Source organism: Microcaecilia unicolor, chromosome 3, assembly GCF_901765095.1.
Source record: "Microcaecilia unicolor chromosome 3, aMicUni1.1, whole genome shotgun sequence".
Lineage (NCBI taxonomy): Eukaryota > Metazoa > Chordata > Amphibia > Gymnophiona > Siphonopidae > Microcaecilia > Microcaecilia unicolor.
Window position 1 is genome coordinate 421,646,353 of NC_044033.1, and position 25,867 is coordinate 421,672,219.

General features: G+C 46.0%; 1 protein-coding gene across 1 annotated transcript in view; it reads left to right on the forward strand.

The window, feature by feature from the left end:
- The first annotated feature begins 1,967 nt into the window (after positions 1-1,967).
- The window catches only part of LOC115467122 (cytosolic 5'-nucleotidase 1A-like), a 61,600-nt gene continuing 37,700 nt past the window's right edge, over positions 1,968-25,867 (forward strand). The window contains exons 1-3 of the mRNA XM_030198832.1: positions 1,968-2,097; positions 3,311-3,463; positions 3,558-3,725. Coding sequence (XP_030054692.1) covers positions 3,326-3,463; positions 3,558-3,725 — 306 coding nt within the window. The 5' untranslated portion in view covers positions 1,968-2,097; positions 3,311-3,325. The remainder of the gene's footprint in view (positions 2,098-3,310; positions 3,464-3,557; positions 3,726-25,867) is intronic.

The window sequence follows — 25,867 nt, forward strand, 5'->3', positions numbered from 1 at the left end:
TACTTCCTAAGTGCATCACTTTGCATTTCTTCGCATTGAATTTTAATTGCCAAACCTTAGACCATTCTTCTAGCTTCCATATGTCCTTTTTCATGTTTTCCACTCCCTCCGGGGTGTCCACTCTGTTACAGATCTTAGTATCATCCGCAAATAGGCAAACTTTACCTTCTAACCCTTTGGCAATGTCACTCACAAATATATTGAACAGAATCGGCCCCAGCACTGATCCTTGAGGCACTCCACTACTTACCTTTCGCTCCTCAGAGCGAATTCCATTCACCACCACCCTCTGGCGTCTGTCCGTCACATGGACATGAATCCTGTATCTGTTCTGTATAATGCTGAGGACCCATTTGTCGGTTGTGATTTTTTCCCAGGTTTCGAAGAAGAAAGAGAGGCAGGGGTTTTGGTTTTGATGTTTACGTTCTCTTGGACGTTGCTTCTGTTGATATGAGGGGCCATATGGCTGAGGTTTTTGTCGTTGCTATTTTGAGGGCCCATCGTAGCGTTTAGCACTGTGTTGGTGCCTGCGGTAGAGGTAATGGCTGGTCTGTTGCCTTCGCATTGCTGAAGGGCGTAGCAGGCCATCCGTGGAGAGAGTTTGTAGGGTGGTGCAGTGGTCTTTTAGGGTGTTGACTGTTTCTTTTACCTTGTCCCCGAATAGGTTCTCCCCGGAGCAGGGGGAATCAGCAAGGCGTTCGTGTGTATCCTTGCAGAGTCCAGAGGCCCTGAGCCATGCCATTCGTCTCGCAGCGATGGCCACACCGGCTGTGCGTGCTGAGGTCTCGAAGGCATCAAAGGTGGCTCTGATCATGTGTTTTGCACATTCTTCCATATCGCGGAGGGCCGGGGAGATGAGAGTTTTGAAGTCTGAAGGTAGGGAGGACAGGAGATCCTCGGTTCTCTTCCGGAGGGAGTCGTTGTAGAGGACTAGTTGGAAAAGGTGGGCATCGATCTTGGCATTTAGCATGGTGCCATGGTACACCTTTTTCTGATTGTGTCCAGTGTTTTTAGTTCTTTTCCTAGAGGGTTATTGGCGTGGGTCCTGGAACTCCTTGGCTTTTTGAGAGCAGATTCCACAATGATGGACTGATGGGGAAGCTGAGGTTTGTCAAAACCTGGGCAGGGTAGAACTTGGTATTTGAGGTCTAGTCTTTTGGAGACAGCTGATCCTGAGACAGAAGTTTGCCATATTTTGTCTCTGCAGTCCAAAAGAAGTTTGTGAACAGGTATTGCTGGCGTGGCTTTTGGTGTATTTAGATACCTGAGGATGCCTAGGTCATCGCTTTGTTGGGTCGTAGCCTCAGGTGGAGAGAGGTGGATACTTTTTGGAGGAACCTCGGGTAGATGATGTCTTCCGGAATTTGTTGAGGTAGTGGTTCAGTGGGGATACCTGCCGAACCCCAGGGGGCGGAGGAGTGGAGGTCCTCGTCATCAGTGGCTGAGAGGTCCGGGGTAAAGGCGTCACTCTCCTGCTCTGAGGGGTATTCATCCAGGATGGATGGTTGTAGTGGTGCAGCTGTGGAGGGCCATGGGGTCCCTGTAGCAGCTGCCTCCATCCCTCCCCACTGGTGGTGGAATGTCGTGGCAGAGACGGAGAGCTGTGTGAGCAGCTGGCTGAAGAGACCCAGCAGCTGTTAGTGAGGTGCTGTGGCCGTGGGCTCGAGGGTCAGCGGGGAAGGTAGTCCCGTGGTTGGCCTCGTTGGTGCCGGGGTCGGGTGTCGTGGCTTCCTGTGCTTCTCTGAACCCGATGGGGACCTCTGTCTGCAGGGTGAGTAAGAGGCATTGGATGAAGAGGAGGAAGAAGATCTCCGGCGTTTCCTGCGCTCCGTGTGCCTGAGTGGGCTTTGGGTAGTAGAGGGAACACTGCTTGCCTGTGCCCCTGATGTGCTGTGCCTGATGCAATGGTTATTGGTGGTGTCTCTGGTTTTGGTGTGCTGGCCCTTTAAGGGGGCGGCGTCTTGAGTCACAGCCTGTGCAGGAAGAGAAGCCTGAGGCTGGAAGTCTGAAGCTGTGTGATCTGTGCTTTGCAGTGTGAGCAGGAAGTTGTTTTGAGCTGTGCCCTAAATCAGGAGAGAACTGTCAGCCCAGACAGAGGTAAGGATCTCTGGTGCTGTGCAGGAAGCAGCTGGGGCTGGTTCCGACATGGGAGGCAGGCTCAGGTGCTGGGAGGACAGCGATCTTGCTGTATGCTGCAGGGAGGAAGGAGGAAGGTGTTGTTTGTTTTCTCTCAGCTGCCGATGTGCTAGGCTCCATCCCCTCCCTGTGGGAGTTGGGGAGGGCGTCATGCCAGTCCCTCTAGGAGTGGGGACGAGAAGCATGGCGGGTTCTAGCGAGGTGGAAGGGTGCTCTTGGTCTGTGGAGAGAACCAGAGGCCTTTAACTTTTCTTCTTTTGTTTCTGTTGAAGCTGCTTGGTTTGCTCAGTGAGGAAGTCCTTTAAGCAGTGTTGCCAGATGGAAAAAAAATTGTCACGCCCAAAGCCAGCGCCAAACCAGCCCAAAACTGCACAAAGTCAATTTGCATGTGAATGACATCATTAATAAATATTAATAAGGCCATTTGAATACAAATGAGTCATTAAGCCTGCCTCCGTGGGGCTTCTACTGGCTGCGGCCACGGGAAAACTAGCCAACCCGCGGCGGGCGAAAAAACCGCCAGCGGGGCAACAAGAATCTGCCCAAAATCCCGCAACCTGCACGCGGTGTGAAAAAGCCGCAGCGGGTTACGGAAAGGAGCCCAATTGAACGGGAAAACCGCCCATCTGGCAACACTGCTGGCGAGCCGTTGGGGACATCTGGAGACATGGGGCAGGCAGCCATGAGGTGGGCTATGTCCAAACAACGGACATATACCTCGTGTGTGGCTGCTGTGCTCATTTTCTTCTTGCAGTCTGGGCATTTTTTAAAAGCTGGTTTCAAGGTGCTGGATATCTTTTGTGCAGGATCTGCCATGTTGTAGAGAAAGCAAGGAAATCCGACCATTTGCAGTGCGGATAAGGTAAACTGAGGCAAGACGCTCAAGCAGGGACATATATAGTGCACACTGCACATGCTCAGAGGGACCTGCTCAAAAGGTTCCTTTGAGCGCTGGGAGAGCAGAATCCATTTCTGGCTCGTCGGATGACATCACCAGTGTGTGTGGCTGACTCATCCTGCTTGTCCATGGAGATCTGTTGCTGCTTCAGCAAAGCCAGAGTCTGAGTTACAAAACTTAGTGCACATCCCAAGCGAGGGCGTGTGCGCGCTGCAGGACTAGAAATCCGCAGCCAGGCCACTGACAACTCTTTCTCTCTCTCTCCCCCTGGGTCAGGAGGACACCGCCGCAATGACAACGAGCCAGAACAAGAGCAAGCCACCGAGCTCGAACCCCGCCACCCTGAACCAAGCCGAAGAGGCTGAAGTCGCCTGGCAAGAAGCCAAAGCCTTCTACGACAGTCTAGCATCCACCAAGAAACCCAGACCCGTGAGTATCAAATGGGAGTAAAGAAGGCTGAACGGGGGTGAATCTGCGTACAGCACTGTGTAATGCACTCGCCGCTTTCTCTCTGTGTTGGCAGCCCAAGCCGCAGAACGCTGTGACCATCGCTGTGTCGTCACGTGCGCTGTTTAACATGCTGGAGGAGCGGCGGCTATACGAGGAAAAGGGTGTCGAGGACTATGTGAAGTACCAGGAGCAGCACGAGAACGAGCCATTGAAGCCCGGCCCAGCCTTCCCCTTCGTTAAGGTAAAGTTGGGAGAGACTGGCGGACGTTTGGGTGGGGGGTGTTGTGGGAGGGGGGGGGGATAACGGCGCCTCTCTTTTGCAAAGGTAAATGCTGTTTGGAGAACAGTGGTCCACCTATAATGCTTTTCTTCCTACCCTGAAGAGGGAGGAAGAGGGGATGAAGAAGAAGAGCAGCATTCTTTCGAGACGATTCGACTTTGCAATGTTAGTCTCCCTCCTCCTCCTCGGCCTCACTATATCTTCATTTAGGAAGCCCCAGCGACGTGCGCGCACCTCCTCAACTTGCCCAAAAGCCAAGTTTAGCGAAGGGGCGGTGCCTCTGAGACACCAGGTGTCTGTGGGGAGCTGTTCCTTTAGGGAGTGGTCCATGGGAGCTTCGTGTCTGTGGAGTTTCCTCACTTGTATCCTAATAAGTCCTGAGATGTTGAAGCCTAAAGCCACTATTTTAATGAACCGCATTGCGTTTGCAGCCATGGTGGGGTTCAGCTTGGTGATGCACAGTGCCACACCCTACTTCTGTTTGGCAGTCTGAACTTTCCATAAGAGGGTGACAAACAGGGCTGGTTTTAGAAATGCTGTGGCCCAGGGCAAAACTTAAGGAGGGGGCCCCCAATCCCCTTGATATCCCCTGCTCCCTCCCTTATTATCCCCACCCATCATTACTACCACACATAAAAACCTTAATGACTTCTTCACACACAAAACACAGATAGATTTTAACCAAATATAGAACAAGGGATCACAAATTAGAAATATGAACACCAAAACGGAACTAGGAATCCCAAGAAGTTTAACTTGGCAAGTACTGCAACACTGGAGAAATAGAAATGCATTTCATTTTGTACTGAACACAATCAGTGGCGTAACCACAAAGGAAGTGGGGGGAATTAGACCCACCCCCCCCCAAAAAAAAACAATTTACAGATCTCCCTTGCTGTGGCTGGTGGGGCTCCCAAAGCCTCACTAGCTGATGACCTCCTCCTTTCCCTCCTCAGATCCAGCGACCAGAACTCTCCAAGCTCTGTAGCTAGCAGCAGTATTTCAGAGCTGCTTCTGCCCACACCTGCTCGTCTTTCACACATGAAATCTGAACATGCATGGTGGTGGTGAGACAGACAGTGGCAATTTGGAGATACTTCCACCAGCTGCAGAGCTTGGAGATTTCTGGCTGCCAGACAGGAGAAGGAGGTCTTCAGTTGGCAGGACTTGGGGATCCCCATCAGCTCAAATATTTATATTTTGCATTCGGGTGGGGAGAAAATTTGGTGCCCACCCATTTTGGGCTCAAGCCTCCTCCCTATCCCAAATCAGCCATCTGGCTATGCCACAGAATACAATACAAAAATCATCTGTGATGCAAGCTAACATATTCCAGTTAATAAATTCAAAACACTTTTTTTTTCTTTTTTATTAAAATTTCCAAAATTAAGCAAAATACATGTACAGAAAGTATGACTTGACAACAACAATGTAAAATTATAAAAAGGAAAAAAAGAACATAAAAGAAAAAATTATTTGTCAGTCACTACTCAAGTGCAAGTTATAGATCCAAGATAGTAACAATGGAAAATTCTAATTTAAGCAAACTTTAGAGGAATTTCCTTCATCTGACAAACCACTAGATCCCTGCTACACTAAATTATGAAGAGAGTTGACAAAAAAGCTGTAAGTTGAGAAGGCTCATAGAAGACATATCTTACTGATTGGTATCTAATGACACATTTGCAAGGATATCGCAAAAAAAAAGAAAGGTAGCTCCTGGTTTCATTAACAAAAATTGTTGACGTCTCTTTTATTTATTATTACATTTGTATCCCGCGCTTTCCCACTCAAAGCAGGTTCAATGCGGTTTACATAGTAACAGGGGTTACAGACTATTGATAAAGAAGAAAATATAGTCTAAGTATAGTAGAATAATAAAGGAGATCAGTAGGTAGAGATAGGTAAGGGTGAAGGGAGTAGAAGAGTTATAAGTAAAGGGAAGATGAGCACGAAAGGAGGGGTTTTGAGTGTCCTTAGAAACATCTGGGAAAATTTGAATTTTTAATCCCAAAAAAGTCTTGTCTTTTTTTTTTTTTAAAGAACGTTTTCAGCAACCAGTTTTTATCAGGTGACAATGCTACTGTGGCAATCAAGGTTGACGCCACAACCAATTCAGTATCTGAAGACTCCAATAAAGCAGAGACATCCAACTCTTGGTTATCTTAATCTTGCTGAGTAGCTACTGATTTAATAGGTAAATAATGTACTTGTGAAAATGGCGGAATATTTTCTTCACCCACTCCTAAAATTTCTTTAATATACCTTTTCAACATATCTTGAGGAGAGTCTGCAAATTGTTGAGGAAAATTAAGAATTCGGAGATTATTACTCCTAGATAAGTTTTCAAGAGCTTCAGTTTTTCTCCTCAAATATGTCAAATCTTTTATAATAGTACCTTGAAGAGATTGTGTATGCTGCAATTCTTTTTCTTGTACTTTATTTTGTTGAATTAAAGTGTCTAATCCTGAGTCAATAACATAGTAACATAGTAGCATAGTAGATGACGGCAGAAAAAGACCTGCACGGTCCATCCAGTCTGCCCAAGAAGATAAATTCATATGTGCTACTTTTTTATTTGTACTGTCCTCTTCAGGGCACAGACCGTATAAGTCTGGACAGCCCTATCCCCGCCTCCCAACCATCAACCCCGCCTCCCACCACCAGCTCTGGCACAGACCGTATAAGTCTGCCCAGCACTATCCCTGCCTCCCACCACCGGCTCTGGCACAGACTGTATAAGTCTGCCCAGCACTATCCCCGCCGCCCAACCACCAGCCCCTGCACAGACCGTATAAGTCTGCCCAGCACTAGCCCCGCCTCCCAACTACCAGTCCCGCCTCCCACCACCAGCTCTGGCACAGACCGTATAAGTCTGCCCAGCACTATCCCTGCCTCCCACCACCGGCTCTAGCACAGACTGTATAAGTCTGCCCAGCACTATCCCCGCCGCCCAACCACCAGCCCCTGCACAGACCGTATAAGTCTGCCCAGCACTAGCCCCGCCTCCCAACCACTAGCTCTGCCACCCATTCTAGGCTAAGCTCCTGAGGATCCCTTCCTTCTGCACAGGATTCCTTTATGTTTATCCCACGCATGTTTGAATTCCGTTACTGTTTTCATCTCCACCACCTCCCGCGGGAGGGCATTCCAAGCATCCACCACCCTCTCCGTGAAAAAATACTTCCTGACATTCTTCTTGAGTCTGCTCCCCTTCAATCTCATTTCATGCCCTCTCGTTCTACCGCCTTCCCATCTCCGGAAAAGGTTTGTTTGTGGATTAATACCTTTCAAATATTTGAACGTCTGTATCATATCACCCCTGTTTCTCCTTTCCTCCAGGGTATACATGTTCAGGTCAGCAAGTCTCTCCTCATACGTCTTGTAATGCAAATCCCATACCATCCTCGTAGCTTTTCTTTGCACCGCTTCAATTCTTTTTACATCCTTAGCAAGATACGGCCTCCAAAACTGAACACAGTACTCCAGGTGGGGCCTCACCAACAACTTGTACAGGGGCATCAGCTTCTTTAATTTTCCTTTCCAAAGTAGTCAAATCCTGTGCCAGTTTTTGAACTTGAGGACACAGTGCTTTACCCAGATCCACAATCAGACTCCATAAGGTATCAAGAGTCACTTCAGGAGGTTTAGATGTATTTAAAGGAAATAGAATCATCGATACCTCAGAACCCTTATTGATAGAGGAATCTTCCTTCATACTTGCAGCTGCAGCTTCCCCCAGTGTATTACATGAAACAGCTACACTCTCGCCCGGCGAGGCTAGTAGCTCATTACTACAACGAACTCACTCGGGCTGGCAAATCACCGCTCGTCTCTCTACTCTTGCCCCATCCTTGGCAACAGAGTTTGAGACACCGAGATAGCGGTGCCTGGTGGCTGTGGGGGAGGAGCTCTCAGGTCATGGCTGAGCGAAAGCTCCAGCCCAAGGAGCATCCCAGGGTCTCCATTCACCCCTGCACGCTCCAGCAGGCTACCCACCAGCTTTGCAGGACTCCCAGTTCTCTGAATATATGACTCAATCACTCCTGTACCAGAAGGTAAGCTTTGTCGCTGAGAGGCAGTGGAAGCGGAGAGGCCCTTTCTTTTTGGCATCGCGGTTTTAGTTCCAAGGTCACAGAGAACAGACGTGGGCATCAGATGTAGAGAGCGGCCATCTTGGATCCTCCCAAAAGGATTTCTCTTGTAACCCAAAACACTTTTTTCTACCTTTGTTGTCTGGTCATTTTGTTTTTCTATCACCTTGGTCCCAGTTTCTCTTTTTCTGCTTTCTTCTGTCTTCTGCAAATTCTCTTTCCAGTGTCTGCTGTCCATTTTTATTTTCTCCTCTCTTCTCTCTTGTTCTATTCCCTCATTACACCTGTTTCTAACATATTGATTTTTCCCTTTCAGCCATTTCCTCTCTTTTTTTTCCTTTTCTGCCTCTGTCCACTCAAATTTCACTCTCATACCCTTCTTCTTTTTAATTTTCAGCTACCAATCAATTTTCCATCTTGTCTCAGTCCCTAGGTCTCCCATTTCTCATCATACTCTTTTTTTCAGCCTTCTATTTCCTTCTATCAACTCCCCATTACCACATTTCTACCTCTGTACTCACTATTCATCTCTCACTCATCTTCTTGTCACCCCACTTTGACTTCTCCCACATGGTTCCACCATTTCCAGAATCTCCTCTCCTCTCTCCACTCTTGTCAGGCAATGAGACTGGGGCGGGCCACATCTCTCTGTCCCTTTCCCTCCACCCCCTAGCATCTTTCTCTCTTCCCTCCTGCCCCCCCCCCCCCCATAGGTCCATTTCTCCTCATTTCTCTCCTCACCCCATGGTCTATCATTACTCCCTCTCTTTTCTGTTCTTCCCTCCCCCTTGATGTAGCATCTCTTTCCTCCCTCCATTTCATTGTTCAGCATGTTTCCTTCTCCCCCCCCCCCAACTCAACATTTCTCCCTCTCTCTTCCCTCCCTCCTATCCCCAGTTCCAGCTTCCGACTTCCCATCAAGTACGGTAACTGTTGGGGGCATGCCCAACATGTACCCTGCTATTACCACATACAAAATCTTTGAGCTTCTCTGACACCAAGTTGACTTTTGGTCTGGACAGGTGTGCTAAGGTGACTTTCCATAGAGGAAAGCTGAGCAAAACTGAAAACACCACACTGACTGATACTGTGAGATACAGGAACTTGAACAGGATGGTGTGTATAAATATTTAGGAGTGGAGGAAGGAGCAATAATCATGCAGAAATCACTGAGAGAAAGAATCAGTAAAGAATTTATAAGATGCAAACCATTAATCAGCTGGCATTTCCTGCACTCTCATACTGCTTTGATATTGTAGATTGGCTTTTTAAAAACCTTGAAAAACTGGATGTGCAAATGAGAAAACTCCTCCATGCCCACAAGGTCATTTATAAGAATCACTAGCCGTTGAGCCCGTGTAAACGGGCTAGTTTTGGAATGGGGGGGGGGGTTCCGAGGCCCCCCCCCCCAAGGTCGCCGCTGCTTCTCCCCCCCCCGGCCCGAGCACTGTCTGTTATTGAACTTACATCGCACCACGCAGGCGCAGCAGGCACATCAGCAAAGCTGCCATCGGGACGGGCTTCCTTCTCTGCCTGTGTCCCGCCCTCGTGTGACGTAACGCGGCGAGGGCGGGACACAGGCAGAGAAGGAAGCCCGTCCCAACGGCAGCTTTGCTGATGTGCCTGCTGCATCTGTATGGTGCGATGTAAGTTCAATAAGAAAGACAGTGCTCGGGCCAGGTGGAGGGGCGGCAGTGGTGGCGACTCCGGGTGGGGGAAGCGGTAGCAGTGACCTCGGGGGGGGGGGGGGGAGGAAGGGGAGGGCAGAGCGGTTGCGAGTACGTCTGCGGCATGCGCAGTAGAGACTTCCCGCTCTGTCCTGCTCCCCTCATCACGTATTGATGCAGGGGCGGGGCAGAGAGGGAAGTCTCTACTGCGCATTTGCGAGTGAGTACGACACTCGCCTTTTATATGTTTGATTGTGTGCCACAACTCTATATCCCCCGAGCTGAAAGAGGAATGGGTCTCATAGAAATAGATTATACCTATTGAGCTACTATCATAGGACTTAGAGCTTATTTAACAGCATCATTAGATCCAAATGCACAAAATGTGTTGAGATATGAAAGAAAACTTCCAGAATCCATTTCCATCATTAAACTTGGCCAAACATTCTGAAGAGTAGAAGGAATAGGTGAATAATCCACTGATACTGAAAGGGAAGGAAGCATCAGAATTTGCAAACAAAGAGAAAAAGCTATTCAAGGAATTAGACCAGCAGAGAAGGCACAGTAAGTGGCAAATGCATAAGTACAGTGGGATATACAAACTGTTACTCCAGAAACCAGATGTCGATAAAAATTGGACACACAAATGGTTAAGGAGAGGATGAATGATTGATAGTTACAGCCCAGGATAACGGATTACTAACATGATGGTTTACTGCATGCGTAGAAAAAACTGGTACAACAGACAAATGTGGTACTGGAAATCATTACTCATCTTGTAGCTGGCTGTGAAGTTATGATGGCAGAAAATCTCTATATAGAAAAGCACAGCAAGGTGGCACATCTAATCTATTGGAAACTTTGTAAACTATAACATTGCTGTACCTGAAAAGCACTGGGATCATGACCCGAAGAGAATCGCTGAGAATGAAAAGGTGTGATCACTTGGGATATCCCCATTCCAACAGATAAAAAATGAGGGTCAGGAACCTGAACATAGTAGTAAAAGTGAAAAACATCGCCCCAAGCGATTACTCGGTGAATCGTATAGAGAGAAGTATCAAGAAATGCAATCTGAAACCACAAAAATGTGGCAGAAGGGTACAGAAACGTTTCCCACAGGCCTCATTAAAAAGAATTTCCAAGCACACCTAGTTAAATTGTCTATATATGTAATATCATATGAACTCCAGAAGGAATCTCTCTTTGGCACAATGTAAAATACTTTGGCGAGCATTAGCAGTAAATTTTAGAGACTGAGATCATACTCCAAATATCCTGGCTTAGGAATGAGGTTCATTCTTGTCATGGTATGTGCAAAACTAACCCATTTGAAGAAATTACCCCTGAGAAAATCTTTTTATCACACATGAAGACACAATTAGCATGGGTACGCAATCAGGTGAATTTTCGAAAGAGAAGGACGCCCATCTTCCGACACAAATCGGGAGATGGGCGTCCTTCTCTCAGGGTCGCCCAAATCGGCATAATGGAAAGCCGATTTTGAGCATCCTCAACTGCTTTCCGTTGCGGGGACAACCAAAATTCACAGGGGCGTGTCGGCACCGTACCGAATGCGGGACAGGGGCGTGATTAACAGATGGCCGTCCTCGGCCGATAATGGAAAAAAAGAAGGGCGTCCCTGATGAGCATTTGGACGACTTTACGTGGTCCATTTTTTTTCACGGCCAAGCCTCGAAAAGGTGCCCGAACTGACCAGATGACCACAGGAGGGAATCGGGGATGACCTCCCCTTACTCCCCCAGTGGTCACCAACCCCCTCCCACCCCCCCAAAATTTTTTTTTAACATTTTTTGCCAGCTTCTATGCCAGCCTCAAATGTCATACCCAGCTCCATCACAGCACCTGAAGCAGTTTTTAGTAGGTGCAGTGCACTTCAGGCAGGCGGACCCAGGCCCATCCCCCCTACCTGTTACACTTGTGGTGGTAAATGTTGAGCCCTTCAAACCCCCCCCCCCCAAAAAAAAAAACATAACTTCCTCCTTTCCGATTCCATAATGTGTCTGTGACACGTGATCTCCTCGACCATGATATCACTATGTATTTGTCATACCGGAACTGGCGATCGCCAGCACGGTGTTATGTAAGCCACATTGAGCCTGCAAATAGGTGGGGAAATGTGGGATACAAATGCAACAAATAAATAAGTAAAATAAAATCCACTGTACCCATATGTAGGTGCCCCCCTTCACCCCTTAGGGCTAAGGTAGTGGTGTATGGTAGTGGTGTACAGTTGTGGGGAGTGGGGTTTGGGGGGCTCAGCACCGAAGGTAAGGGAGCTATGCACCTGGGAGCAATTTGTGAAGTCCACTGCAGTGCCCCCTAGGGTGCCCAGTTGGTGTCCTGGCATGTCAGGGGGACCAGTGCACCATGAATGCTGGCTCCTCCCATGACCAAATAGCTTGGATTTGGTTGTTTTTGAGATGGGCGTCCTCGGTTTCCATTATCGCCGAAAAACGGGAACGACCATCTCAAAAACGACCTAAGGCCAACCATCTCTAAGGTCAGCCTAAATTTCATGATTTGGGCGTCCCCGACCGTATTATCGAAACGAAAGATGGACGCCCATCTTGTTTCGATAATACGGGTTTCCCCGTCCTGCGAGGGCGCCCTCATGACAACTTGGGTGCCCCGTTTGATTATGCCCCTCCAAGCCTCCTCGTGAGGATGTGGTAAGTGCACCTGCATTAACTGTACAAGTGACAGCATGTAATGAGTAAGCAGTGGAGAAGTACTCTAATGGTTAATGTAGTGGCCTGAGAACCAGGGAAACCAAGTTCAGTTCCCATTGTAGCTCCTTGTGATGCTGGGAAGTCACTTAGGGACCCTTTTACTAAGCCACGTAAGGCTCTACGTGCACCCAACGCATGCCAAAATGGAGTTACCACCCGGTTACCGCGTGGCTCTTGCAGTAATTTCATTTTTGGAGTGTGTCCGATACGCACAGCCGAAAAATAATTTTTATTTTCAGCCGTGCGTAATGGACGCTCTCCAAGTGGCATTTGGAACGAGTAGGTCACGACCGCCCAGTTACTGTGTGAGACTTTACCGCTAGGTCAATGGCTGGCGGTAAGGTTGCAGGCCCAAAATGGACGATCGACAATTTTGATTTTGCCACATGTGCATTTTCGGCAAAAATGTAAAAAGGCGTTTTTTTACAGTTGCACTGAAAAATGATTCTGCGTGCACCCAAAACCTGTGCCTAAAGAACTGCAAGCCATTTTTCAGCGCACCTTAGTAAAAGGACCCCTTAGATCCTTCTTTGCTGCAGGTACAAAATAAGTACCTGTATATAATTTATTTATTTATGGCATTTATATCCCACACTTTCCCGTCCATGGGCAGGCTTAATGTGGCTTACATTAGTTCAAAAAGGCTAATAGCAGTATAGAAAGACACATCAACCTAATAATAAATAAACAGACACATTAAGGGCAATGGGTAGTCCACATCCATTCTCCACCAATAACCCACCCCATTCCTGTCCCCCCTAATACGGCATGCGGATAACGCACTCATGTGGTAGCAAAACACTGATTGCTTAATGCACTTTAGCAAAGGAGGCCCTTTAATACTGAATATTTTGTCAATAATTATTTTAGTTACTTGTATATATTTTTTTTATTTTTGGAAGAGAGACAAGAGAGTGAACTGTCAGTTTCCTCCTGTTCCCTTTTGACATTACTGCTCAGTCAAAACCAGCCTCTACTGAGGTTGTGGTATCCTAAGTTTTCCTTTGCAAGTACCTGAGGTTTATCTCTTCCTCCTATAGTCTAACCCAACCATTGCCTTTGTCTGGTGGTGACAGATAATAACATGATGAATTTGTCTCCTCACTGGGGCTGTGTACCCTGTTTCTGCAGCATCCTAGTCCATGGCTAAGAAAGGTGTGAACAGTTCAAAACTGAGCTTAAACCAGGCACATTACAGAATTTTCAGATTTTACGAAGACCTGCTAGGAATCTCTTATCAGATTTTTGCTGGTTGGCGTGTGAAATTTTTCTGAAAATAATTCCTGATTTGTTTTGAATTTGTTGAAAAATCTAATGTGGACCTGCCAATTTGATGAACTTCACTTGGAAATGGATTAAAAAAATGTACTTCAAAAAGATTTGTTGAGCCAATTTTTAACTTTCTCCAGGTTTATCAAATTGTTTCCATGAACCCATTAGAAAGCATTCACACAGCTGTACTGGCTAGCCAAAGCTGAAGAAGCTGGGGTCAGGAGTTGAACCCAGATCATCCATATTGACCTTTTACTTGAAAATTTTTATTGAAAAAACATGACTCATAACAATACAAATATAGCGAGAGTTATTCAGTATGTAACAATATAGTCCCACTTCCCTCCCCAGCTCCCCCCGTTCCTCCCACTTGAGGTCCATGAATTAAAGGAAGCACATGGAATTTTCAATCCCTTCATACACAAATCTGTTAATACATGAAAAACTAGAAAAACCTAACTTATAGGAGGCTAAAAGCTGTTATGGCCTCCCTCCTACCCCCATCAGACATCCAAACTAGAGTGAACCTCCCTCCCTTATACATAAAAAAGATTGCCTCGCAGGGTCCGGACCCTAATGGATTATATAAATCCCTCCCATCCCACGGATAGACCCACAGGTACAGTCAAAATCTTTGAATCCTGATTCAGTTATTGTTTAGGAGCAAACTGCGACCTCGGGGGTGCATGATTTGTAGGTATGGATCCCATATCTCTAAGAATCTCTTCTTATCTTTGGGCGAGTTTTTAGATTCTTTAGCCATATTAACCTTTTATACAAGCCTCCTTTATAAAACTGCCTGCATAGGCAAAAATATAAGATAAATTTTGAAAGAGTGGTGTCAAATGATTGATTAAGTTGAAAAGAGCTTTGATTTGAAATAGCTGGGGCTATAAGATCCAATAGCTCATTCACACACATATTTCTGATGCCACCTGGCTTTTTGTGCCCCTTTTTTTTTTTTAGAAATTATGTTTAAGAAAGTTGTGTTTTGTTCTTCCATACTTTTTGCTTCCTCTTTACAGTATTCCATTGTTTTTGTGGGAAGTAAAAAAGTGTTGTTGTTCCTTTTTTTCTTTTTCATAATTTGCCTGAGGGGTTTTGTTGTTACTTATATATTACTAGGATAAAAGGCCCGTTTCTGAAACCAATGAAACAGGCGCTAGCAAGGTATTGCCTTTCTGCAATTAATGTTTTGAAAGGGATTATTAGGCTAAATGTGTTCTCACCCTCCCTCCCTCCGAGTTGCAGGGCCGTTCCCTCCATCCGTCCCTTCGAGTTGCAGGGCCGTGTCCCCTTCCCTGCCTCCCTCCGTCCCAGTTCCAGGGTCGTCTCCTCTCTCCCAGTTCCAGGGTCTCCCTTCCGTCCAAGTTCCAGGGTCCCCCTTCCCTCCAAGTTCCAGAGTCCCCCCTCCCTCCCTCCAAGTTGCAGTGTCCCCCTTCCTCCCTCCCTCCCAGTTCGAGGGTTCCCCCCTCCCAGTTCGAGGGTCCCCCTCTCCCTCCGAGTTCCAGCAGCTGCTGATACTCCTTACTTTTTTCATGGCCGTCGTTGGCCCTATTCCCTCTCAATACAGCATTGATATTTTGTGTCCCTATACTCCCTCCATGCTCAACATCTCCTCTGTCTCCCTGTCCCTCCTCTTTCTCTTCCCTTCCTCCCACACCCCCTACCCTGGGACCAATCTCTCCCTCCTTTCCAGCCCACTACCTCACCCTCTTCGTTGTGTGTTTCCTCCTCTCTCCCTCCTGGGTCCAGTGTCATTCCTGTCTTCTCTTCTCCTCCGTGTCCATTTCTTCTACTCTGCCTCCCCCCTCCCCCCACAGCGATGGAAAAAAAAGTGAAAGGGACTGGAGGGAGGGACAGACAGACGCTGGAACCATCAGGGGAGGAAGGAAAGGGAAGAGAGGGTGAAACCAGGATGGAAGGGGAAAGAGAAGTGCTGGACCCAGGGAGAGAGATGCAGGCACTTACAGAAAGCGGCCCTGATCCAGACACCCCGGTGAGTCGGGGCTTGCGGACCTCCCCAAGCGTCTTGTACCGGGCACCTATGCTCAAAGCTGCGTGTAGGTCTCTTGTACCGGGCACCTATTCTCAAAGGTGTGTGTGGGTGGGGCTAGAAGTGTAGCACATCTCTTGTCATCCATGTCCACGTACTATTTCGTACCCTGTGTGTGCACCCGAAATTCCCTTACCGCCTGCCTTTTCCATGGCGTTAGAAACATCTGCAGTTACATCCACGTTGCCAAGTTGTATGTGTTGGTTTCGCCGCATGCTGACAGTCATTGTTAGGCAAGCGATGTGATTTGGTGAGTGTCAGTTCTCCGCCCTCGACGTCATCACGTTGTGACGCGAGGGCGGGGCAGACACTCATGGGGAAAAAGCGATCTACACAACTACATCTTCCGTTTTCAGGCTGCCTTCCGGCTTCATTAGAACGTTGGAGGTGCGTTTTATATAGAGAGATGTGCTTGTGGGATATCTGGAATGTTAACCCCCCCCCCCCCCCCCTTGGAACTATTTGAGAAACCCAAATAGTGGCAACATTCCATGCTACAAATTCCAGGGCAAGCAGTAGCTTTGAATTTAGAGTGGCATAGTAGTGTCACAGATCACCCTCCACCCACCAAAAAAGCAATGTTAATGGTTTTTTATTTAAGTTGTGTGGTTACCATGTTAGTCCACTTGAATGTACAGATATGAAGGTGAATAAATAAATACATAAACAGACCTTTTTACTAATGTTCAGCAAGTCTGAATTAATGCACAGTAGCTGTTAACACATGGCCTCTGTAAGCGTTACCATGCTAGCATAGTGACACTCGCTAATTCACACTCTAACCACACACCCTGTAATGGGGTGGGAAATGGGCATGGACCACATCTTGCATTTAGCACATGGTAATTTACTGCACAATATTACTAAAGCAGGCAGTGAGAATGCAGTTACCACTGCCTAACTAGGAAGTGGTAACTGCATACATGCAGTGGTAAGTGTATGAGAACAGGCTGAAAACATGCTGAACAGTTGCTGCACAAGCTTTTCATTTACCACAGTGGCGTTCCTTGGTCGGCTGCCACCCGGGGCGGATTGCCGCTGCGTACTCCCCCCCCCCCCAGGGTGTAGCTCTGCTGGTTCTCTGCTCCCTCTGCCCCAGAACATGAAGTAACAGCAGAGAGTGCAGGGAACCAGCGGAGCCGACAGCCATGTGGCTGCTCCCTGCACCTCTCCTACAGTGTGCACCCGGGGCGGACCGCCCCACCACACCACCCTCTGTATGCCACTGATTTACCACCTGGTAATTTGGGCACATCACCCAGTAAGGGCAGAAACACAACTGCCCTTTAGTAAAAAGTTTCCAAAAAGTATAAGGTGATATTGTTTTATTTGACTAACTTAATACATTTTTGTTTAGCTTTTGAGAGCTAAAACCTTGTTGTTCAGATCAGGCCAGTTTCCTATTGGAGAGTTTCAATTTCATTAAAATTGTTTTTTTTTTCATTTGGTATTTAGAAGTTTGGCACCAATAGAGAATTTTTTTTTAATGTGTCTTACAGTAATGGATTATTCATTAATCAGGATTTGGGCACTAAAAGCAACAATACGATTTAGCTTAAATCCCTTGGAAATACAGCTTTATCAAACTCTGTACATCTTCAAAAATAAAGAGCCAAAACCAAGAATGAACATACTGAAAGGTTGTTTTTTTTTTTTCTACATCTCTCCTTTGAAATAGAATGCTGGATGAAGTAAAGCATATTGGCTCAAATTCTCTTTCTTGTTCTATTTTTTTATTCTTCTTTCTCCTTCATTATAATCATAATATGATCAGATTTGATATCAGCTCTGGAGTAAGTACACACAGGAAATCCAATAAATTAGCATTTAACTTTCAGATGAAAAGAACGTAAAAAAAAAAAACACACAAAACTTAGAGGAGCAGCTGCAAAGGTCAAAAATTTACATCAGGCGTGGCTGTTGTTCAAAAGTACCATCCTGGAAGCCCAGAGCAGATATATTCATGTATTAAAAGAGGAGGAAGGAAGGGCAAATGATAGTTGGCATGGTTAAAACGTGAGGTGAAGGAAGAAGCTATTAGAGCTAAAAGAAAATCCTTCAGAAAATGGAAGAAGGATCCCAATGAAAGTAATAGGAAACAGCATACGGAATGGCAGGTCAAATATAAAGCACGGATAAGGAAGACAAAGAGAGACTTTGAAAAGAAAATTGTGTTGGAAGCAAAAACATAGAATAATAACTTTTTAAGGTACATTAGACGCAAGAAGCTAGCAAATGAATCCATTGGACTGCTAGATGACCGAGGGATAAAAAGGGCAATCAGGGAAGATACGGCCATAGCGGAGAGATTAAATGAATTATTTGCTTCGGTCTTCACTGAGGAAGATGTGGGAGAGAATGCCAGAAATGGTATTCAATGCTGATGAGTCAGAGAAACCGAAACAAATCACTGTAAACATGGAAGATGTAATGGAGCAATTTGACAAATTAAAGAGTAGCAAATCACCTGGACCGGATGGTATTCATCCCAGAGTACTGATAGAACTGAAAAATGAGCTTGCGGAGCTATTGTTAGAAATATGTAATTTATCCTTAAAATCGAGTGTGGTACCGGCAGATTGGAGGGTGGCCAATGTAACACCGATTTTTAAAAAGGGTTCCAGAGGCGATCCGGGAAATTATAGACCGGTGAGTCTGACATCGGTGCTGAGCAAAATGGAAAAGACTATTATAAAGAACAAAATTACAGAGCATATTCAAAAGTATGGATTAATAAGGCAAAGCCAACATGGATTTAGTGAAGGAAACTTTTGCCTCACCAATCTACTACATTTCTTTGAAGGGGTGAATAAGCATGCGGATAAAGGTGAGCTGGTCGATATTGTGAATCTGGGTTTCCAAAAGGCATTTGACAAAGTACCTCATGAAAGACTCCTGAGGAAATTAGAAAGTCATGGGATAGGAGATAATGTCCTGTTGTGGATTAAAAACTGGTTAGAAGATAGCGAATGGGGCTAAATGGTCGGTATTCTCAATGGAGAGGGGTACATAGTGGGGTTCCCCAGGGGTTTGTGCTGGGACCACTGCTTTTTAACATATTTATAAATGATCTAGAGATGGGAGTAACTAGTGAGGTAAATAAATTTGCTGATGACACAAGTTATTCAAAGTTGTTAAATTGCAAGAAAATTGTGAAAAATTGCATGAAGATCTTACGAGACTGGGCGTCCAAATGCATATTCACATAGTAGATGACGGCAACTAAAGACCTGTGTGGTCCATCCAAGCTGCCCAACAAGATAAACTTATTGTATGTGATACTTTATATGTATACCTGTCCTTTATTTGTTCATATGATGGCAGATGACTTTTAATGTGAGGAAGGTCAAAATGATGCATGTGTGAAAGAGGAATCCAAACCATAGTTACATGATGCAAGGTTCCACATTAGGAGTCGCCACCCAGGGAAAGTATCTAGGTGTCATTGTTGATGATACATTGAAAACCTGTGCTCAATGTGCAGTGGCGGCTAGAAAAGCAAATAGAATGTTAGGATTTATTAGGAAAGGAATGGAAAACAAAACTGAGAATGTTATAATGCCTTATCACTCCATGGTGTGATCACATCTTAAATACTGTGTGCAGTTCTGGTCACCACACCTCAAAAACAATATAGTGGAATTTAGAAAAGGTACAGAAAAGGGGATGGGATGACTACCCTATGAGGAAATCCTAAAGCAGCTAGGGCTCTTCAGCTTGAAGAAGAGACGGCTGAGGGGAGATATGATAGAGGTATATAAAATACTGAGTGGAGTTGAACAGGTAGATGTGGATCGCTTATTTACTCTTTACCAATATACTAGGACTAGGGGGCACACAATGAAACTACTAAGTAGTAAATTTAAAACAAATCGGAGAAAATATTTTTTCACTCAACGAGTAATTAAACTCAGGAATTTGTTGCCAGAGAATGTGGTAAAAGCAGTTAGCTTTACAGGTTTTAAAAATTTTGTTGGCTAATTTCCTAAAAGAAAAGTCCATATGCCATGATTAAGATAGACTTGGGAAAATCCACTGCATATTCTATGATAAGCAGCATAAAATCTGTTTTGCTGTTCTGGGATCTTGCCAGGTACTTGTGACCTGGATTGGATGCAGTTGGAAACAGGATAGTGGACTTGATGGACTTTCGGTCTGTGCCAGTATGGCAATGCTTATGTGCTTATTATTATTTGGGAGCAGCAAGAGAATGGTTTTGCTTCTACCAGGCTGATTTTGCACTTTGGATAAGATCTCTGGTTTTGTGCAGCAGCTCATGGAATGTATCCTGCAGCAAGGGTTAAAAAAGTTGTAAAGGTTCATATATATTTTTATATATTTATTAGGATTTATTTACTACCTCTTTGAAGGAATTCACTCAAGGCACTGTACAGTAAGAATAAATCAAACATAAGCAATAGACAATTACAGCAGTAAAAATATTCGAATAATAATAACAGTAAAAATGAATTTCAATAATGGATGAGATGTCTCATACATTTTATTTTTGTCCCAAGCCCTCTAACTGGTGCAAGTGTGTAAAACAGTGGTTCTCAATCTCTTTTTTTCTGTTGTGACACACCTGATAGGCAATATTCACATGTGTGACATTGTAAACACTACAGTTTTCAACTGAACAAAGAAAAAAACACTATATGTATTTTAATTGTTGCTATTAATGATGTAAGTGAAATACGGATGCAATGGTGGTGACTGTCAAGGTGGAAGAGAAAGGTGAGCTGCAACATTGAAGCTATTGATAGAAGTAGGGACTAATTTTGGAGATTTCAAGTAACCGACTTGCTGGTTCTCAACTCTCCCCAACCTGAAGCACACATGGTTGTTAAGAAAAGCACAAGCATGCTGTCTGTCAAACATTTGGTGACACACCTCCCAACTGTTGGTGACCCGCTGGTTGAGAATGACTGGTGTAAAAAGATGTTACTTTTTGCAGCTGGGCAAAAAATTGTGCTAGAGGGGTGACTAACTTATCCTTGAACCCATTTTACTTGTTTTCAGAGACTATGGTGCTCATTTTCATTGCACATAGACTTACAAAGTTACATAGGCTATTCTCCTGCTTATTTTCGAAGGAGAAGGGCGGCCATCTTCCGACACAAATCAGGAGATGGCCGGCCTTCTCCTAAAGCCGGCCAAATCAGTATAATCGAAAGCCGATTTTGGCTGACTTCAACTGCTTTCCGTCGCAGGGATGGCCAAAGTTCAAGGGGGTGTGTCGGCAGAGTAGCGAAGGAAGGACGGGGGCGTGGTTAAGAGATGGCCCGCCTTGGCCAATAATGGAAAAAAGAAGGCCGGCCCTGATGAGCATTTGGCCGGCTTTATTTGGTCTCTTTTTGTTCACGACCAAGCCTTGAAAAGGTGCCCAAACGACCAGATGACCACCGGAGGGAATCGGGGATCATCTTCCCTTACTCCCCCAGTGGTCACCAACCCCCTCCCACCCCCCCAAAATAATTAAAAACATTTTTTTGCCAGCCTCTATGCCAGCCTCAAATGTCATACCCAGCTCCATCACAGCAGTATGCAGGTCCCTGGAGCAGTTTTTAGTGAGTGCAGTGCACTTCAGGCAGGCGGACCCGGGCCCATCCCCTCTACCTGTTACACTTGTGGTGGTAAATGTGAGCCCTCCAAAACCCACCCGAAACCCACATGTAGGTGCCCCCCTTCATCCCTAAGGGCTATGGTAGTGGTGTACAGTTGTGGGGAGTGGGGTTTTTTTTGGGGGGGGTTGGGGGGGCTCAGCACCCAAGGTAAGGGAGCTATGCACCTGGGAGCAATTTCTGAAGTCCACTGCAGTGCCCCCTAGGGTGCTCAGTTGGTGTCATGGCATGTGAAAGGGACCAGTGCACTACAAATGCTGGCTCCTCGCACGACCAAATGGCTTGGATTTGGCTGGGTTTGAGATGGCTGCCATTAGTTTCCATTATCGGCGAAAACCAATGGCGGCCATCTCTAACGCCGGCGATCTCTAAGGCCGGCCCAAATGTTGAGATTTGGCCGGCCCCAACCGTATTATTGAAACGAAAGATGGCCGGCCATCTTGTTTCGATAATACAGTCGGGTACGCCGCATAATGGGGCTGTCATTAGAGATGGCCGCCCTTACAGATGGCCGGCCCCGTTCGATTATGCCCCTCCACGGGGGGCTTAAAAAGTGGCATAAATCTGCATTTGGACATTTTTCTCACAAAAACTTCCAAATTGGTATTTTCAAAAACAATTTAAAGACGTTTTTCTATGAAGTCCATCAGAATTGCGTTCAAATGAGAAGGGGGCATATTAAGGGCAGGATCTGTGTGTCCCTAACACTTGGACATTTTTCTGCCATAATGGAACAGAACAAAAATATGCAGGGTTATAAGTTGGAACAATTTGGTCTAGACCTAATTTATTAATGATTAAGCCACAAAAAAAGTGCCCTAAATGACCAAATGACCACTGGAGGGAATCAGGGATGACGTCCCCTTACTACCCCAGTAGTCACTAACCCCCCTCCCAACCACCAAAATGTGATTAAAAACATTGCTTGCCAGCCTCAGATGTTATACTCTGGTCCATTAGAGCAGCATGCAGGTCCCAGGAATAGTCTAGTGGTGGGTGCAGTGCACCTCAGACAGGTGGACCCAAAGCTCACCAGAAACCCACTGTACCCACATATGAGTGCCCTCTTCACCCATAAGGGCTATTGTAGTGAAGTATAGTGGGAGTAGTGAATTTTGGGGGTGCTCAGCAGACAAGATAAGGGAGCAATGGTGAGATGTGTATCTGGGAGCATTTATTTGAAATCCACTGCAGTGCCACCTAGGGTGCCCCATTGCTCTCCTGTGTGGCCAGTCTACTAAAAACGCTGGCTCCTTCTACATCCCAATGGCTTGATTTTGTGTGTTTTTCACGTGGGGTTTTTTTTTCTGAAAATGGACCAAAAGGTTAAATGCACAGAGCATAAAAACATCTAGCAAATAGCCATTAAAAAAAAAAGATGTTTTTTTGTTTTGAAAATGGCTGTATTCCCCCACTTGAATCTGGACTTGGATGTCATATCAAAAATGCCCCTCCACATAACTTTGTAAGGTTAAGTGCTTTGAAAATATCCCTCTGTACCTTGTGTAAGAATGTCATAGGTATCTGTGGCCTAAAGTGTGGTTACATTTTGCAGTTACCATGTGTCAGTTGCAAAAATGAACACATGGTAAGTGCAAAGAATGTGAGGTAATCTTTGGGGAAGTGGCCTGTGTCTGCCCTGCAGGTATTACACAGACATTTACCACACATTAACCCCCGGATTATATAAAGGGTGCTTTCAGTTCCGCATGCAAATTTGGGCGAGTGTCCAACTTGCGTGTGCAATTTAATTGAATAACAAACCAATTAGCTCCAATAATTGGGCCCCTAACAATCAACTATCAGTGCTAATTGGCATTAATTAGGTTCTGCACTTGTAAATTTATGCGCCCGGAATTTTATGTGCAGATCAAAAAAGAGGGCACAGCCATGGGAGGATCTTGGGCGGATCAGAGGCATTTCCTCAATTTATGTGTGTTTATAGAATAAGGGGGCAATTCTGTAACTGGACACCCTCAATTATGTACCTCTTGCAAGCGTAAATGTACAGAATAGTAGCACTTACACGCCTAAAGCAGCGGTTCCCAAACTGTGCGCCGTGGCACCCTGGTGCACCGCAGCAAAATCTCAGGAGTGCAGCTGTGCATCACTCCCTACTTTCCCCTCCCACAGGTCCAGCATCTGTCGCTTCCTGCTTCTTCCCCCTCTATCGCTGCAGTGCTTGCAGCTTACATTTTCAGGCCGTCTGCGATTCACGCAGGCACTGCAGGGACTTCCCTCTGCCATGTCCGTCCCTTGCAACAGAAAGTTGCATCAGAAAGGGCCGGATGTGGCAGAGTGGGAAGGCCCCAGAGTGACTGTGTGAATCGTGGATGACCTGAAAATGTAAGCAGCAAGCACTGCTGAGGCGGCAGGGGAAGGAGAAGGAAGCGGCAGTGATCCTGGACATGCAGGAAGGAAGGTAGCGAGTGAGACTGGATTTAGGGAAGGCAGAGGTGTGCTGCTGTGAGAGGAGGGGTTGCAGGGAGGCAGAGGTGTGCTGGTGTGAGAGGAGGGGGTTGCAGGAAGGCAAAGGTGATGTGAGGGGAGGGGCTGCAGGGAGGCAGAGGTGTGCTGGTGTGAGAGGAGGGGGCTGCAGGAAGACAGAGGTGTGCTGATGTGAGAGGAGGGTGCTGCAGGGAGGCAGAGGTGTGCTGGTGTGAGAGGAGGGAGATGCAGGGCAAGGGAGACCCACGTGGGGGGGGGGGGTTCAGAGACCCATGTGATGGGGGGGTGCTGCAGAGACCCGTGTGGCTGGGGGGGGGGGGTGGGGGGTTGCCGCGAACTGAAAAAGTTTGGAAACCTCTGGCGTAAAGTGCACTTATTGACAAAAGTCCAAGCAGGGCGTTTCAGTACTGTTCTGTAATGGTGCTTTTAAGTGGCATGGTGTGTAAATAATAGGGAGGGATACACATGGGCAGAGCATGAGCAGACAATGGGTGGGATTCCACTTATGAACCTGGGAGGAAATTCCATAAACGGTGCCAAAATAATACAACGCTAAATACTATTTTAAAAGGTTGCACGCCTTATGTAGAATAGTGTTTGGTGTGGATCTCATGTCTAGGTTTTGGGCACTGCACCTATAAAACCTGGTATAAATTCTCTGCATCTATTTCAAAAAAGCTCCAGTATTAATTCAAAAAAACTTTTAATTGTTTTAATTATATTAAAAAATACCACTCTAATCGTTATCTCTAACTTCTTACCCTGCGCTGCACTAAACAGTATTTACAACAACAATGAAAACGGCATTCACATGAAATTATATGCACATTGCATTCACACAACAATCTTAGTTGATAACATGATACTTAGTCTCTATAAAACAGTGATTAACGCCACGCTTTCCGCGTGACCACTGTATTGCAGTCAGTTGTGTTTGTCCCAAATGTGCCACTTTCAGTTCAAGCAAGAACCCTCCATTAGCCGTTCATGCTCACAAATCCCACTTGTGCAGCATTATACAGGTATTAAGAAGCCAGTGAAAAGCTCCTTATTCAACTTCTGATGTTGAAGATCTGCATTTCACTAGATCTTCCTCAGGAGGAACCACCGTTATATATCTACTCAGCTACATGCCGGTATAAATTCTCTGCACCCAAGTTAGGCATGAGTAATTCCACATTCATCTTTCTGGAACACCCCCGAAATGCCCGTGACCATGCATGTTTTGAGGTATGCACCATGGGAGTTAGGCGCCATGCCTTATAACACGCATCCAGGTGCACAATTTTTAATGAGTACCAATTGACATCGGTAATACTGTAAGTTACATGCATCCCTGTTGTGTTTAGGCATCCCCAGTTACACCAGTTCTATGACTGACACTTAAACATAGGGCATGCCAATACCAAGATATTTTAGTATTCTATAATGGAAGCTGGATGCCCGGATGCAGTTATAAAATAGGCTTTCACTGCATGGCACCTAAACAGAGGCATCCACTTGAAGAATTGATCCCCAAGTGCATTGCTGATATCTTGGTTGCATTATTGGTAATGCATTCGAACCCCCCCCCCCCCCCCTCCACAATCATTTTTTGCCAACATCGCTCCTTCTTATGACACTCCTCTGGCATCTTACCATGTTCCACACACACACCTCCTCCCAGGTAAGGATGTTCTCGGGGTCTGGGGGTAGATGGGGATTGCTCCATCAGTTATGGTAACTGCATCTGCAGTACTGAGGATATCCTTATCAGCCCCTCAGCAGGAAGGGCTATGTAAACCCACATTATTTTCACCTGTCACTGTGTGCTAATTCAAGACTATCCATTCTCACTTTCCACAGCAAGCAGTTTAGCATGCAAATTAGTACATGGAAAATGCCGCAGCCATGCACTAATTCATTTGGCAACTGCTTACTGTATTTGACAGGCCCCTTAGTGCTCAAACACCATTGGACATTTGAGAAAGGTAAAGAAAGCGCAGGAGGGTTCTTGTATGCTTATCTTCCCAAGATGGTAGCATACTAGAGGGAAGATAAAAATGACTGCCCTGCATAAGGATAGAGATCTTTCAGATTGTTAGAGTGTGCGGCAGGAAGCTGAGGCACATTCTTGGCAGCCTGGCCAGAATAACAAGGCAGACCAGACAGGTTGATAGATCTTTCTGCTGTCATCTAGTGTGTTATGTTGC